This window comes from Esox lucius, chromosome 2, assembly GCF_011004845.1.
Source record: "Esox lucius isolate fEsoLuc1 chromosome 2, fEsoLuc1.pri, whole genome shotgun sequence".
Lineage (NCBI taxonomy): Eukaryota > Metazoa > Chordata > Actinopteri > Esociformes > Esocidae > Esox > Esox lucius.
In genome coordinates, this window is record NC_047570.1 from 3,490,289 (window position 1) to 3,508,600 (window position 18,312).

At 40.2% G+C, this 18,312-nt stretch overlaps 1 protein-coding gene across 3 annotated transcripts in view; it reads left to right on the forward strand.

Annotated features, from left to right (window-relative positions):
- Nucleotides 1-18,312, forward strand: part of LOC105006621 (SH3 and multiple ankyrin repeat domains protein 2) — a 276,728-nt gene that overhangs the window by 210,828 nt on the left and 47,588 nt on the right. For 2 of the 3 annotated variants that reach the window (XM_034297433.1, XM_034297430.1), the window contains exons 17-18: nucleotides 16,187-16,322; nucleotides 17,932-18,012. In XM_034297433.1, coding sequence (XP_034153324.1) covers nucleotides 16,187-16,322; nucleotides 17,932-18,012 — 217 coding nt within the window. Of the gene's footprint in view, nucleotides 1-16,186; nucleotides 16,323-17,931; nucleotides 18,013-18,108; nucleotides 18,124-18,312 lie in introns of all 3 variants that reach the window. The other variant, XM_034297425.1, reaches the window with a different exon arrangement.

Here is an 18,312-nt window from a genome sequence, read left to right on the forward strand (position 1 = left end):
AGGTAGACTGAATTGAGTAACGTTTATCAAGTAACGTTTAAATGTGCTAAGAAAAAACATTCATATAAAGTCTGACGTGCTTAAATCCAATGGGTTATTTCCTAGTATCGATACAATCAATTGATTACATTTTAAAACGATGTTAGATCGATATATGTCATCTGGAAGGCCAACTTGCTGAGCACAGATCGATGTAGTTGGATCATAGGAATATAAATCGATACATCGATGTAGTAGATGGATCGTTACACCCCTAATACACATCCATGAAGCCCTTGACTGCTTGAGTCAGATGAGCTAGTTCAAGGCCGCAACAAAATTATGAGATGGCTAGGGGTCCAAAAATGTAAACAACTTCTAAACATATTCTTCATGCAAACATGACCATAATCCCATTGTTTTCTGCCCCACTTAATCTACACTGCCACAGCAAAAAACAGTGCAGTTTGACTGAGCTGTAATGTCCCTAGCTGAGGCAAAAATAAAGCATTAGGGTGTTAGAAATCGGCCGTTTCGTATAGTGGTTGTAATAATTAGCATATCCATTTGTCAAAGGAGAAAGAAATTATATTAGTTATTGCAGCATTAGAAAGTCTTGTTCATGAGGTTATGGACCTGGTCTTCCTTACACAACCTCAATCTCATCTCAGTCAATCTCTTCTCACTGTAATGTTGGCAACAAGCTGATATATACTTTGAAAGGGGTGTCTACCTAGCAAAAATCAGGTTTCCAAGACAGTAACCCCCATGCCAAATGATAAATGTGAAACATTCCTGGGGTTAGTAGAGCGCAACCTACAGAGAGATAATCTAAACAGAGAGGTATCTGTTGTTCTCATTATCTAGGCACATTCACCTACAATGATCCGTGCATTCACATTGTAATTGTTAATGCTCAGATTCCACAAGGGCAACTAGGCTACTAGGCTCAGCCTGCAAACTCTTGGGTATACTGTGTCATGACTGAGGCACTCATCTATTTTCCGTGTTACAAAGTCATTGAATGGTGTGAATATGGCCAGAAAAAAATTGTGAAGTTTAAGCAAAAGCAGCACCCAACCTCAGGTGGGCCAACAAGGCTCTGTATAGTCCAAGTGATTAATAAAAAAAAATTGGGGGGGGGGGGGGGTGCTCTAAAGTATATGTAAATGCAAGTTTTGTTTCATAGCTGGATTATGAATACCTATTTATAACTACCCCATTTATTAATTTAGAATAAACTGTGTAATGTACTCATTTGTTTAGGGGGTTTCATTGTGTAATTTGCTGGTAAACATCTGATTTATTTATATACTTGCCACAGTGACTGGTGAACCACAAAGGTAGCCTATGCCACCCTCAATGTTTATCTTGTTTTGATGTCATAGCATAGAAAGGAATGGCTTAACTGTCATGCATGTGTCAAAAAAGTCACCAGAACCAACTGTCTAAAAACTGTTGTGCATCAAAAAAAACTGACCTTTTTTCTTTCCTATGGACCTCTTCTAGTACATTCAATGCCCCCGCTGCAGAATCCTGTAGGAAACAGTGCCCTAAACCTTATCTTCGCACTAGATGCTGCCCACACATACACTAACCCCTTCTTACATTCTACACACACACAAAGTAGTTGGAGAAAGAGAAAACCACTAGGGATGTATTCATTTTGCCAAACAAACACGTTCTTTTGAACGTACATTCAGGCACAGTATGTCCTTTCCCTTTTTGTTGTTTTTGACGGTTTGCAACGAGAACATTCGTTTTGGCGGAACGAAGACATGCCTGGCACAACTAGCATGTAGAGTTTGGCTTTGGATCTGGTCTAGGTTATTGTGACTGTTTCTATTTATAGAGACACTCTGAGTTTCGGAAGCATTTGAACCTGAGTCGTGGGAGTGGCATTGTTGTGATGATGTTGACAAAGAGGCTGTGCAGTTTGTTGACAGAGAGGGATTTCATTAACATGGTTGTGACACACAAAGCTAGTATCTTAAACATGCATTTTAGTAATTTAGAAGACAGTCTTATCCATCTTGACTTGTGGAGCAATTACACTATTTTGGTCTATCTCAGACAGAACACCTTTTTTTTATGTTTTTACTTGGCATATTCTGGGATTCTATCTAGCAAGCTTTCAGTTCATCATCAGGTGCTCTAACTGCTAGGTTGCTCGCCGCTCCTATCCAATTTTAGTGTATGGCAATACCCAATCCTGGTCTGACCTTTGCCAGGGTAACTGCTAGTGGTTGATGCTTGTGGTTCTAATGTGGTGAAAAAACAACCACCTCACATACTTTTACACAGATCAATATTGTAGCTCCCAAGGAATATCAGACAGCTGAGTGATACACACACACACCCCCACACACACACGGTACACACACAGTCTTAAAATAGCATCAGGAGTGGATACGACCGTCTCACATAAATCATTTAGTCTCACAGATACAACCAAGATCCCGCTCTGGGAATGCCTTTTCATCAAAAAAAAATGGCACAGAGACAAACACACCGTTAAAACCTGGAGTAAATGATAAAATGTTAAGACAGCTGTCATTTTATGACAAAAAAAGGGGTGAATTTGTGAACACCCCATTGATGGAAATCCTTGGAATGTCAACACAAGACCTTTTAATAATAAATGGTACGTGCCCTTTTTTCACACAGCAACACCGCACTCCCACCTAAAATGATAACACAGGGCAACCGTAACCTAGCAACCGCCAGCGCATTGTGCCTGCATGGATGATGATGATGATGTTAATGCGTGCAGAGGGCGGTACCTTCAGAGCATGTGTGTGAGAGAAGTTCGTTGGCAGAGAGCGCAGGATTCAAACCCAGGGCTCAGAGGAGGGACGTGAAGGAGTAGGCCAATCAGTCCAATCCTTGTTTTTTGTGTAACTACGCATTTTAATTTAGTTCCTTTTGTTGCTGTTTAGTTGAACTGCGTCATGGAATGTATAATATATGCATCACATTATGGTACGGTGATGCACAAATGTAAGAATTGATGATTGTGTCTCGGTGTATGTCTGTCTGTCTCTGCGTGTTTGTGTTTATGCATGTGTTCATCCTTTGATTGTTCCATGGCCAGCATGGTTAATGAGACTCCATCCTTAGAGTTGTGCATCATCACTATACATGCGCACACTCAACCACACACCAGGCATGGAATTTTGTTATTTTAGGGGCAAAGCCATAGACCGAAATAGTCCACGCGACATTGTTAACATCTAAGGGAACCTGGGACCTGCAGCCATCCTGGCTGGTATGGAGATGTCTTCAGAGGTGCAGGAGGCTATGGCTAGCAACAGTGGGACAGCACACCAACACCTTATTTCACATTATGAGGAGTGGGAGGTTGAGGGCCAGCAATTTGGAATTTGTGTTAGGGGCAAAAACAAATTACTTCACTGCTAAAAAGGGTCATTGGCTCACAAGCGCTAGATGGAGTTTAAGTCTGTGAATTGGAGCACAGACAAATGGCTACTGGAAAGGATATGTGCAGTCAAGGCTGAAAGCAGAATGACTACTATAACATATGAACATTTTAATGATAGCCTGGTAAAATACATCAACAAAATAACATCAGTTTTGCAAGTAGTGCTGAACTAAAATAACTTCCCTGTAACGTCTAGTGCCAGCTGTAGTGGTATGTATCATTTCATCAGTGTGCTAGTTATCTTTCTGGTTGTAATCTAATTTCTTGATGCGGAAAGTTAACTTCCGTGCACTGGAAATGATGCATACAAGCATAGCTAACGTTTGCATAACTGAGTTAGTGTATATACAGTGGGGAGAACAAGTATTTGATACACTGCCAATTTTGCAGGTTTTCCTACTTAAAAAGCATGTAGAGGTCTGTAGTTTTTATCATAGGTACACTTCAACTGTGAGAGACAGAATATACAACAAAAATCCAGAAAATCACATTGTATGATTTTTAAATAATTAATTTGACCTGAAGAGAGCTGGGACAACAGTCTCAAAGAAAACCATTAGTAACATACTACGCTGTCATGGATTAAAATCCTGCAGCGCACGCAAGGTCCCCCTGCTCAAGCTAGCGCATGTCCAGGCCCGTCTGAAGTTTGCCAATGACCATCTGGAGGAATGGGAGAAGGTCATCTTTTTGGTCTAAACTCCACTCGCCGTGTTTGGAGGAAGAAGAAGGATGAGTACAACCCCAAGAACACCATCCCAACCGTGAAGCATGGAAGTGGAAACATCATTCTTTGGGGATGCTTTTCTGCAAAGGGGACAGGATGACTGCACTGAATTGAGGGGAGGATAGATGGGGCCATGTGTCGCGAGATCTTGGCCAACAACCTCCTTCCCTCAGTAACAGCATTGAAGATGGGTCGTGGCTGGGTCTTCCAGCATGACAACGACCTGAAACACACAGCCAGGGCAACTAAGGAGTGGCTCCGTAAGAAGCATCTCAAGGTCCTGGAGTGGCCTAGCCCGTCTCCAGACCTGAACCCAATAGAAAATCTTTGGAGGGAGCTGAAAGTCTGTATTGCCCAGTGACAGCCCCGAAACCTGAAGGATCTGTATGGAGGAGTGGGCTAAAATCCCTGCTGCTAATTCCATACTGTACATCAAGAATAACTTAGAAATACTAATGTTACCTAACTTTTTATGACAAATTATACAAAATGCTGTTTGCAGCGAACACATTTTATAGTAGGCCTACTGTACTTTAGCACGTCTCCAGCGACGCCTCTCCCTTGCCGAGGTAGAAAAACGATAAACTTGTGCTCAGCCAATCAATTATTAAAATGAGATACTACAAAGGCTGATTTGAAGAAAAAAACTCAACAAATCAAACCATATTCTTGCTGTTTAAATTCTTCTGTTTAGGAAATGTGGACCATTTCCAGCTACCCCAGGCTGCACTTGGTAATGACATTGAACATAAGTGTAGTTCTTTGAGATTAGCTTAACCCCTCCCCTGACCTGCATTTGGAAAAGCAGACCACACCTACATTTTTCTCCTCCCATCCTACAGACAACTTCTAAAACATAAAGAATTCAACACTGGAATGAAGAATCCATTACTGTCCTACAGGACTGCTTTAAACAACGGATTGGCAGATGTTCTGTGATGCAGCCGATGGGAACATTGATGAATACACAGACTTTCTCAGCATATATCTCCAAATGACGTTGACGATGTTGTCCCAAGGGTCACTGTCAGGACTTTCCCCAACCAAATTCCCTGGGTAAATGGTAATGTCCGTGCTGTGCTCAGAGCACGGTCTTCTGCCTATAGCTCTGGGGACCTGAAGGGCTTGAGGAGATCCAGATTAGACCTTCTGAAGGCTATCAAGGATGGGTAAAACTATACAGGGATAAGTTTGAGTCAAATTACCACAGCTCTGACCCCAGACGCATCTGGGGAGGACTGCGACACATCACAGAATATGAAGGCAGAAATATCAATGATGCTCATCCCGCCGCCTCGCTCCCTGACAAGCTCAACTTCTTCTATGCACAGTTTGAGGCGACCAACACAATTCCTTCAGTGAGGCTTGCTGAGAACCAGGATGACTACACTCTGTCCCTAACCACGGCTGACTTGAGGAGAGTTTTTAAAAAAGTGAACCCTTGGAAGTCACCAGGGCTAGATGATGTCCCTGTCCCTGTCTGTAACCCCCCCCCCCCGCTTCAAAATGACCATCATCGTCCCTGTACCGAAGAAACCTTCCATCACCTACCTGAATGACAATGTTTTGATTGGCTGGTCAGGACTCACATCTGCTCCACCCTTCCTGACACCTTGGACCCCTTTCAATTTGCATAACACCCCAACAGGTCTACAGATGATGCCATCGCGCTGACGACACACACTGCGCTCACCCACCTGGAAAAAGGCAACACGTATGCAAGGATGCTGTTTGTGGACTACAGCTCTGCATTCTACACTATTGTGTTTGCCAAGCTTGTTCCTAAGCTCAGGACCCTGGGATTTAACATATCCCTCTGCAATTGGATCCTGAACATCCTGATGGGCCGAATCCAGGTGGTGAGAATGGGAAACCTCACCTCCTCTACACTGACCCTGAGCACTGGAGGCTCCTGTACTTCCCGTTCACACACAACTGCATGGCCACACACAGCTCCAACATCATCCTCAAATTCAAGTACGACACTACCATCCTGGGTCTCATCTCCGACAACGATGAGACCGCTTACAGAGAAGAGGTAAGGAACCTAGCTACATGGTGCCAGGACAACAACTTCTCTCTCAACGTCTGTAAGACTAAAAGACGATTGTGGACTTCAGGAAGCGGCAAAGGGGGGTCATACACATTGATGAAGCTGAAGTGGAGAGAGTCTCTGAATTCAAGTTTCTATGTGGCATTGGCCTCTTTCAGCAAGATAATGTTTTGAGGAACACAACAAAGAGTTCAAGGTTGACTTGGCCTCCAAATTCTACAGATCTCAATCCAATTGTGCATCTGTGGAATGTGCTGGACAAATGGGGCTGATCCATGGAGGCCGCACCTCGCAACTTACAGGACTTAATGGATCTGCTGCTAAAGAATTGGTGCCAGATACCACAGCACACCTTCAGAGGTCTAGTGTAGTCCATGCATCGACGGGCCTGGGCTATTTTGGTGGCACATATTTTAGGAGGGATTTTGTCCCACTCCTCTTTGCAGATCTTCTCCAAGTCATTAAGGTTTCGAGGCTGCCGTTTGGCAGATCCACAGATTTTCTATGGGATTGAGGTCTGGAGACTTGCTGGGTCACTCCAGGACCTTAATGTGCTTCTTCTTGAGAAACTCCTTTGTTGCCTTGGCCGTGTGTTTTGGGTCATTGTCATGCTGAGATACCCATCCATGACCCATTTTCAATGCCCTGGCTGAGGGAAGGATGTTCTCACCCAAGATTTGATGGTACATGGCCCCGTCCATCGTCCCTTTGATGCGGTTAAGTTGTCCTGTCCCCTTAGCAGAAAAACAGCCCCAAAGCATAATGTTTCCACCTCCATGTTTGACGGTGGGGATGGTGTTCTTGGGGTCATAGGCAGCATTCCTACTCCTCAAAACACGACCAGTTGAGTTGATGCCAGAGAGCTCGATTTTGGTCTCATCTGACCACAACACTTTCATCCAGTTCTCCTCTGAATCATTCATATGTTCATTGGCAAACTTCAGACCGGCCTGTACATGTGCTTTCTTGTGCAGGGGGACCTTGCGGGCACTGCAGGATTTCAGTCCTTCACAGAGTATTGTGTTACCAATTGTTTTCTAGTTCTGGGCTGATTCCTCATGATCATTCTCATGATCATTGCAACTCCACGAGGTGAGATCTTGCATCAATCCCCAGACCGAGGGAGATTGACAGTTCTTTTGTGTTTCTACCATTTGCAAATAATCGCACCAACTGTTGTCACCTTCTCACCAAGCTGCTTGGCGACAGTCTTGTAGCCCATTCCAGCCTTATGTAGGTCTACAATCTTGTCCCTGACATCCTTTGACAGCTCTTTGGTCTTGGCCATAGTGGAGAGTTTGGAATCTGATTGATTGCTTCTGTGGACAGGTATCTTTTATACAGGTAATAAGCTTCTCTCCCTTTAACCCCCGGAGTACTACGTTAATATTTTTGGGTTTCACTACTTTTATATTTGGGCTTATAAACAATATGTAATGTAAATCGATCATTGTGTATTTGGCATCATTTTATGAAGTAACTCATATTATGAAGTAACTCAGCTAATATAAGCATGCATGTTAATGTTTTTATAAGGTAGTGTTTTAGGGAAAAATGCACATTAAAGTAAATAATTTCATAAGCGAAATCAGATGTTTTTTATATATCATTGAATTCTGACCATAACACACCCATATGGAGTGATACTCCCAGTACACATGTTCTTCACAATGAATGTGAACAGAAAAATGAAATAATTTGCCTTTGGTCCAACACGTTTTTGATTTTTTTTTTCATTGAAATCAGCCCAAAAACCCTTGTGGAACTTTTCTGCCATTACACCAACACTTTTCAAACACTTTTTCTTGCACAAAAATGCATTGTATCACAATAATGTGAACAGAGCAATGAAATTTGTCACCTTTTGTGCAAGCAGTCCAATATGTTTATGACAGCCATAATTATGTCACTATTTATCCTTGAAATCAGACCACAAACAGCCTTGTGGAACTGTTCTGTCATTCCAAAAACACTTTTCAAACCCTTTTTCTTACACAAATATGCATTGTATCACAATAAAAGTGAACAGAACAATTAAATGATTCACCTTATGTGCATACAGGACAAAATGATTATGACACCCATAATTCTTTTTCTATTTATGATTGAATTCAGACCACACACAGCCATGTGGAGCAGTTTTTCTAACACAAATGTTTTCTGCAAACCCTTTTTCTTACACAAATATGCATTGTATCACAATAAAAGTGAACAGAACAATTAAATTATTCACCTTATGTGCATACAGGACAAAATGATTATGACACCCATAATTCTTTTTCTATTTATGATTGAATTCAGACCACACACAGCCATGTGGAGCAGTTTTTCAAACACAAATGTTTTCTGCAAACCCTTTTCTAACACAAATATGCATTGTTTCACAATAACTTAAAGAACAATGAAATAATTCACCTTATGTGCATACAGGACAATATGATTATGACACCCATAATTATTTTTCCATTTATGATTGAATTAAGACCACACACAGCCATGTGGAACAGTTCTCCCATTCCAAATACGCAAAGCAGATAATATCTATAATGATCACATTTGTATTACATTATTTCAAGATAAATAGGTTATTAGATGTTACTTACCAGACTGTTCTTGTGTTACCATTAGTCTGCTGTTAGCATTCGTCCTTTGTTGTCTGGTAACTGCTATCCAGCGTTTAATAACCGTAACAAACTATGGCAACGTTTAGTAAAATTGTTTTTACGTTTTGCTATTTTATACTAATAATAATACTTATAAAACTGTTGAAAACACATATCCTTTCTTTGTCATTTCGACAAGTTAGCGTTACGCAAGGACACAATGCTAAAACATTCGCTAATGCTAAGTTAGCATGCTAGCTAACATACTGCTACAACCTCTTCTACAGTCAGCTTGAGCAAATGAAGAAAACAAAACTTATGTCCCACCCAGCAACCTTATGATTTGATCAAATACATAACAGATACCTTCCCCTGATTGGGTAAAATAAACTATTCTGCATAGCAACAGCCTTCCATTGGGTGCTGTCACCCAACAGCCCATTCATTGGTCAGGTGCACAAGGGTTTGGTTGCATTTGGACAGGATGACGACAACAAGGAAATGTACCACGTAAACACACAGCGCATCTGCGTTTTCAGTGGAATCTCTCTATCACAAACGGTACCGCCTAGTACGTCCTTAGGGGGTTAAGAGTGTGATCCTTATCTCAGCTCATTACCTGTATAAAAGACACCAGGGAGCCAGAAATCTTTATTATAGAGAGGGTATCAAATATTTATTCCACTCATTAAAATGCAGATCTATGTATAACATTTTTCTGGATTTCTTTTTATGTTTTTCTGTCTCTCACAGTTCAAATAAACCTACCATTAAAATTATAGACTGATAATTTCTGTGTCAATGGGCAAACTTACAAAATCAGCAGGGGATCAAATACTTTTTTCCCTCACTGTACTTGCCATATCTAAATGTTCAATAATACTACCTGAATTGCTGCTCTATCAAAATAACTACCCAGATTGCTGCTAGTTTACAGTATTCTTTTTTTTTTATTGCAGCTAGTGTAAAGTGTTATGTATATTGTTGCTTTATTTTATTATCATTTTCTGTCTAGCTTTGTTTTTGCTTATATGCTCTTCCTCTTAACCCTTTCTACAAAGTTTTTGGGTGCCATGTCATAAGAATTTCATTGTACAGGATGACGCTGTGTTGTTCGGGGCATTTGACAAATAAGCCTTGAAATTTGAAAAAATGTTGAGCGTAGAATGCATAGTTTGTCACGTTCGGAAATCTCTGTTGCCACGTTTGGAAATCTGCCACATTGACCGGAGAATATAAAATGACGGCTGTTGTGGAAGGTGGAAAATGGGCCTTATGAATTGTTGTACTGTTCTAGTCTACGAACCTTTGGTAATACAATGTATTGTTCTATCACTAATACAATGTGTTTTTCACCAACACTGGATAACGTCTAACCTTCACTATTGCTGCACCTATGCTAATGTCCACACTTCTAGTGGTCTTCTGCCCTTTAAATGCTAATCCATAAAAATGACATATGGTCTGAAATTGACAGTAATGTTGACAAACTAAGCTATTAGTAATATTTATATATGTAAAACAAAACAATGTGTCTGTTAGTGCACTGCTAGCTCGCTAATAAGAATGATTAGCATAGAAAGAGAACGGAAGATATGTAACACTTCATTTCAACACAACAGCACAAGAATTTCAGAATGATTGCGCTGGTCAATGTTAGAAATGACGTAGAGAAGTTTACTTTATGGAAGTTTATTTTATTTTTAGTGCTATGTTGCTAGTTAGCATGTACATGTTTGTAGGGTTAATTTAAGCAAATATGTTGACATTAAAGACCTTATTTGAAACGATTAAAAAAATCTCTTAAGGGAAAAATGCGAAACGAACCATGAACTAGTCAGTATAGCATTTTGCCGCTAGGTTTTTTGAGTATTATAATGTGTTGACTATTTCGGAATTAAAATTCCTGAATTTGCATTCTCGTATTTTAACGGCCATATTGGCAGTGAAAGAAAAGGCTAACGTAAACTTTGATATAGCTCCCACCCACAGTGTTATTTTGCATACTAGAATCAGTCTGTTTGATTTTCAGTTCCAGATGTATATGTTTATTTAGGTATTTACTTTGACTTAGATGTTCATTTCAATGGTTAAGCTGTTTCTAATAGTCAAAGAAGTGTGGGGGGTGATATTGGCCAATTAAAAGGCTATCGGTTTTTCCTGCTCCAAACTATCTTTATTATGTCCTCCTTTAAAAATCCACTATCAGTCAACCTCTATATTATGAGTCATACTATTTCAGTAAATTTGGCCTTTGGTGTCACAATAATGTTTAGGGCACAAAGGCCATTGAGTGAAATAAGAGGATTTGGAGCTAACAATTTAAAATTTAAATCACTGATAAGAAAAAACATGCATGACATAAAAACACTTTTTGAATTTCATAATTTCAATAATAATGTAATATAACTCACATGTTTTTTCCACATAACATTTTTAAACTGCAGACCATAAGATTTTGACAGTACTGTAGCAGCGGCACAAAGGCCATGGTGTCCGTAGGGCGTACCATGAATTTCGGGGCATCACTGCCAGAGCGTAGGGCAACTACGGCCATGGCCATGGCCCAGTCACAGAAAGATTGACAATAAATACTTAACCTAATTTCTCCCCAGGTTTTGGAGATGTAGGTCAGTTCTTTCTTATTCTGGAAGAAAATCCTTTAGTTCTTTGAAGGATGAAGCAGTTGGAAATCAACTTCGCACTCTGCACTCCACAACTCCCCATAAAGGTTCAGTGATGTTTAGACCTGGTGATGGGGGAGGACATGGAAGTCGTTAGATGTCATGCTGGTGTTCGTAATACCACTTTTGATCATTATTATCACACTGCATTGTCATCCTGGACTATTGGAACATCATGGAAGAACAGTATTTGCACTGTGGGGTGCACCTGATCCTGTAAAATGGCCACATACTCCTTGACCGTTAAACGACCATGCAAAGCAATCATCTCACCCAATGACTCCCACTAGACTGCCCATACCATTACGGATCCCCAACCATGTTTAACAGTTGGCGGCAGACATTTCGGGCTGAAGGCGTCCTTTGGCTTTCTCAAAATGTAAATCCATCCAGATGTCGGAAATAGGGTGAAAGATTACTTATATCAACCACATTACTTTTTTCCATTGCTCAGGGGTCCAGGTTTTCTGCTCCTTACCCCAAGTTATGAGTCTTAGTGCGTTGGCCTTGGATACAAGCTGTTTCCGGATGTCAGCCTTTGTGAATTTGTGAAGCTCACAACGTACAGTTTTTGTGGAGAATTGGTCACACATTCAATTCTGTGGTAGTTTTCGAGAATGAGATTTAAGGAAATTCAGCGATCTTGTCTGTCTATCTCTGTGGGTCAGCTTGACCTTTCTACCACTGTTTCTCTTTGCAGATGCAATTTGTCCCTGTTGTCATGATTTTCCCTTGACAGAATTTTGCAGTTTTTACAATTTGGGCACTGATGACGGTGTACATATTGTCTACATACACTTTACAGCTCTGGAAAAAATTAAGAGACCACTGCAACTTTTTCTTTCCTTTCCAAAAACGTTGAAAAGGAAGGTTTTGAGTGAGGAACAGAAGGGTTAAAATTAAGATCCCACTGCAAATTGGACTCAAAACCTTCCTTCTCAACTTTTTGGGAAAGGAAAGAAAAAGGTGCAGTGGTCTCTATATTTTTCCAGAGCTGTATAATGCATTATTGGAATAAATGTAAACTATGCATATCTCTCAGTGGGAGAGAGAATGTGATGGATTAATGAGCATTATTGATCAGAGGCCATACCTGCTTGCTGAATTGACATTTAAAAGGGGTTTATTCTGGTGATTATTTTATATGAACCTGGATGTGCAAAGGCCATATGTTGTCTTATTCTGACATATCGAATAAAGTAGGGCATTTCTCAGTGTTGTGCCCTATTTTCCCCTCTCTTTCTCCCTCTCTCTCTTCCTCTTTCTACAAGTGCCAGCACTTTCCATTGTCTTCCATCTTTTTTCAGCACATATTGTACATTCTGCCCAATATGATATAGTCTGGAAGTGAAAAGAAACTAGACATAGTAGATAGAACCATTACATGTGGTACATGCATTCCTTAGTTAGGTAACAAGACAACATGTCAGAAATTGTGCCCGTTCAAATATTATTTTAAATGTTCAGATGGAGCAGTTCCACTTGTTTACTAATTGTTTCAGTTTTCAGTATTTAATGGTGGGACAGTGAAACACCAATAGAAAAGGTAGAAGAAGGGGCACTACAATAGCAGGGAGACAGTCATACTTTAGCTCACACTAGTATGTGTTTCATAGTCAGCATTGTGTAGACGGCTAAACCAACCTAAAATACTGAAAACAAAATTTCTGTATGTGTTTCATATGCATGTATCTCTGAATTTCATTTGTAACCTGATAAACTCACATGATCCTTGAAGTTAACTTTTGACCTTTGTAGTAATACCCGTAACCCTGAACTGGGCCTGAAGCATATCGTCTTAAAATGTACCAATAATTATTTGGTGAAATTTCTGTTATAGATTACAATCGGATGCGGTATAATGTTGTCTGGGTGTGGTTTGGATGTTTTTTCCAAACTCTGGCTTGTTTGCCCCCCTTAGAGCGCACTTTAAAAGTCACCCTGGTTCCCTCAAAAAGGGCGATGTTGGTCTGATTGCATTCGTACCCTGGTGCACTTCGCTGCAGCTGAGAACACTGTCAGGACCAAAAATACAGACAGAATCAAACATTTCTCAAATTCACACAGTACCATAAGTATCACAAAGATTTTCTGTGAGCGCATTCATGAGGATATCCAATGTATTTTAGGTTGAGAGGAGAGCACAACAGGGATGTACGCTACTCAATAGGGCCTTTTCAAACTTTGATTCAAACTTAACTATAGCTCAGAACCTCAGTGTGAATATGTCCTAACAAGCTTAATTTATCAGATTAAAATCTGGGGATGGAAGCATTGCTTTCAAGTAGATTAAATTAAATCCTGATATTAAATCAACCAACCACTGCCTGCTATACAATCAGATTATATCCAGCTGACTAATGATGACAATATTGGGATAAACAAAGACAAAACTGAATGGCTTTCCAAAAGGTGCAGAGCGTTTATGAGTGGTCCAGTCAAAGTCATGACTAAAAAACATTACAAAAAACCAAAGACATGGTTAAAATATCATTCTTCATCACCTTTCCAATTTCTTGGGATCAAAACATATTGTGTTGTGCAAAATAATGCACTTCTGTAGTGGCTGCCAAAGGTGTACAGATCATATTCACTCGATCTACCTTTTTCCTCATTATTTTTGCTATTATTAGTAGTAGTAGTAATTAGGAAATGTTTTGATAACTTGTGGAGTAGGTAAAGAAGATCTGCTTTGAATAAAGTTCAAGGTAATCAGTTTTTCCAATTTAATTTTAAGCATGAAATGGGATGGCTTTAAGGAGCATGTGGAATTTTACTAGTGACATTATGAATAGCACACCATAAGTCTCTTGTCATTGGCGGAGGTCCTGTTTACATGGCAGTAGATCGATGGGAGTTAAACAACCATAATCAATGGTCTTAATCTATCTGGCATGGGGAATTAACTAGTCCCATCAATCAGCAATCCCCAGAGCTACGGATCATCCTGTCTTCAACATCACTGCTCTTTATCTCTACCATAAAGACATCAGTCACTGTTGGAGAGAGAATGAGAGCTGGAGGGATAGTGGAATGAATGGGAGAGGAAACTCAGAGCATAGTGAAGAGCTGAATGGTATATTTCTTGGCATTTCCTATTTCTTCCTTATAGACTTGTAATGCTGTCTTCACACCAGCCTCTTATAAACAAGGGAAGCTTTTTTCTGTCTTTCTTGTCTTTCTCCATTACCTCTGAAGTACACAAACAGTCTGAGACTGGATTTGAGGCTACCTCAACTGCTCTGAACACATGCTGTTGTTTAGTGTTTAGGTCTTTTTCTGTTGCGTAGATGAAATTACATAAGTCAGAGGCTTCGATTGTAGGAAATATACACAGTGGCCTTCTGGTTAGAGGGTTCGCCCTCCATCGGAAGGTTGGAAGTTCACTTAAAGGCTGTTTTGTAACAAAGAGTGTAGGAATATAAGCTAATTCATCCCAACTTAGGGAAAAGACTAGTGGCTTGTAAATGAAGATGCATCTTGCTACAAAAACTGTAGGCTTGTGCAACACTTCCGTTGTCAAGGCTTGTGCAAGACTTCTGCTATTTAGTTGTACATTTAAATTATTTGTACCTTTTGAAATGTGTGTAATTGCTGTAAGAGGATTGATTTGTCCATAACGTATATATATTTTTGAAGATATTTTTGTGCATTTTTATCTTTTATTTGATTAAGTGCGGAACTGGTGCCTACTTCAGAACTTTCGGAATGAGTTGTCCTGGAATCAAAGTAATCAAATCAAAGATAGACATAGCTCTCACTTTAAAACGGCTTAGGGGAACATCTGCCCTTGCAGTTCTTTACTGCCAAGTTGTGCCAGCCTATTGCTAACCCATGCCTATGTGTCTAAAGTGATGATCCTAGGTCTCCAATCCACGCTTCCTCTTCTTCAGTCTCCTTTCACCCTTCCCTTTCCCTGACACCCCCTCTCCTCCCCTCCCGTCTCTCCTTGGTCCTGCCTGTACAGAAAGTAAGAATTAAATTATATTTTGATATAATTATATTACATTATATATTTATTTATTTATTTATTATATTACATATTTTATATTATGTATGTTTTTAAGGAAATTAAATATAAAATAATCTGCCAAATGATCTGTTATGCATTAGCAGTTTTAATTTTTTTATTTCAAATGCATTTTAAAATGTTCATGTGTAATTCACATTTATTTAAATATATTATTATTTTCACCCCCACATGGGCTTCATCCCTCTTTCTTCACTTTTCCTATCATCCGGCTCTCCCTCTTCAGCTCTTTCCTCTCCCTCTTTCACAGTCTCTTTGCATTCTTAATGGTTGCCTGCCTGGTTTGGCAGAGATGAGAGGAGCAGGGCCCAGATTAAATCAAGCTATCTTTAATGAGATTAAGAGGCATTGGGCCATGTGTGTGTCAATGCATGTGTGTTTGCGTGCGTGTTAGCATCACATGATGTGTCTGTGCGCTGCCATCACCATTTAATGAGGTGCCCGTGGTTACTGTTGCCATGGCTTCCTTCACACACCTGATCTTGAGTGTTTGAATGGATTTCCATGGTCGCTCTACCAAATTCCCACCGTGAGTAGCACTGTATCGCGTGATCCTGTTGTTTGCTGGGGTTGCTGTTATGCTACTTGAGCATGAGTGCACGTGCGTGAGAGCGCAGGTAACCCTCATTGTGTATATTTGAAAACCTGTGCACTGTGTGTGTTTTTAGGTGAACCAGGAGAATGTGGTAAAGGTGGGCCATAGGCAGGTGGTCAACATGATCCGTCATGCAGGGAACAGCCTTGTCATCAAAGTGGTGACAGTCAGCAGGAATATGGACCCTGAGGATACCGCCCGCAAAAAAGGTAACCCCCCACACCTCTTTGCTGTGATAAGAAATGGTCCACATTACCTCATTACCACTTACTTACCTCAACATCCTACAAACGTCCGCATTGTATTATGTCTTTAAATGTGCCAATAAAGGCCTAATCCCAAATGTTTTCTTGGTCTTTCTCTGTCTTTTACTCCCTTTTCTGTCTTTTTCTGTCTTTGCCTTTCTGTCGCTTTCTCTATGTTCTCTGCCTTTTTCACTTCTTTCTCTTTGTCATTCTTTTTTGTTCTTTCTCGGTCTGTCTTTCCCTTCTCTCGCTCTGCCTGAATTGATTTCTCTTTTTTCTCACTGTCTTTTTGCCGGACCACGTAAGCAGAGCTGGCCAAGAAGTGCGAATGTTTCTTGCTGAGTGACTGACTGACTGACTGAGTACACCTTGTTAAATAGCGTAGTGGTTAGAGAAGCAGACCAGCGAACTATAGGTCCCGAATTCATATCTCCCTGCAGGCAAAGGCAAGTACGCATTATGAATTGTTCGGTACAGAGGAAAACATCGCTGGCAGTTTCCGGATATATTACGACTGTTTCTCGTGGATTTTTGCATCCGTGCATGCGTTTGGGTCAGGATAGACAAACATATTTGCTGCCTACAACATACAGTGGTTACATTATAGTAAGCCTTAACTGAAACTGTATACGGTTATACTGTGACTGTTTCTGGCTTGGAAAAGTTAATCTTCAGTCTCGCTATCAATTGCTCAATTCTTATGATTATTCCTTGGAAGTTAGTAGATACTAGAAGTTAGTAGATACTAGAAGTTAGTAGATACTAGTAAGCCTATTACTGGCTAATAAGTTGTTAAAACGGCCAGGGGCAAAAGCAATACACTTCATAGATGCTATGGTGGAGGTAAATGTGATAATAAATGTTAGTCAGTTTAACAAACTACTCAAAGGAGGCTAGTGACTGCTGAAACGTATAATGCCGTGGTGTAGTGGTTAAGGACAGTGCCTCATATGGGAGACCTAATTTCAAATCTGTTGAGAGCAACGTCGTTTATTTATTATTTCTGGTAGATTCCACGATTCTCTCATCTTTTCACTTGATGAAAAAGTTAGTTATCGTCTCCTTTATTCATGGTTATTGTATTAATGTAATTCACGAATGAAAGAAAAAAGTATGTTGTTATACCATGAAAGAAAAAAATAAGTTTTTATGCCATGAAATAGCTTTAGCAGACTCGCTAGCAATTGGTGAATTCTTATGACTATTCCAGTAAGTTAGTGGATACCGGTAAAGCTTATTACTGGCTAATACGCTGTTAAAACGGCGGAGGTAAACTTAGTAAGAAACGTTAGTCAGTTTAACTGTATCAAGGTCATTCACGAATGGCCAATTAACTGTTAAAACGTCCAGTGGCAAAATATGATTTTTTTCAGAGGCTATACTGACAGCCACCAAAAGTTTAGCTCTGTGGTGTAATGGTTAATGACACTGCCTTTCACGTGGGCAACCCGGGTTTGAATCTCTAACTGGTAACACCTTTTATTGTGGGCCGGCTGAACTAGGCTTGCCTGGTTTCTGGTTCTCTCTCTTCTTATATCTTACTCTGCCTCTCCTTGTTTTTTCTTTCTTTCAGCGCCCCCACCGCCAAAGAGAGCCCCTACCACCGCCCTGTCCATGCGCTCCAAGTCTATGACATCTGAACTGGAAGAACTAGGTAAGGAGCAATCTGACAGGCTTTTAAGAAGTAGTCCATGAGAAGAGCTTCTTTAACCACACCTTCTCCTTTCCCTGTTTTTTTTGTTTTCATTAGTGGAAGTCAGTAAAGGTAAGCAGAGGAGCTGTACGTAACAACATGGCACCTACAATATGGATGTGCATGTTAAATTCTTCCTATTCAAGATGCAGATTAATTGACCTTTGAGGCAACTTTTGAACCCAGGAGCTTAGCTTAGCTCAAGCTTTTTGGTTCAAACTAAAACACTCCGTAAAATGAACAATTTCTTTATTTTTCAGA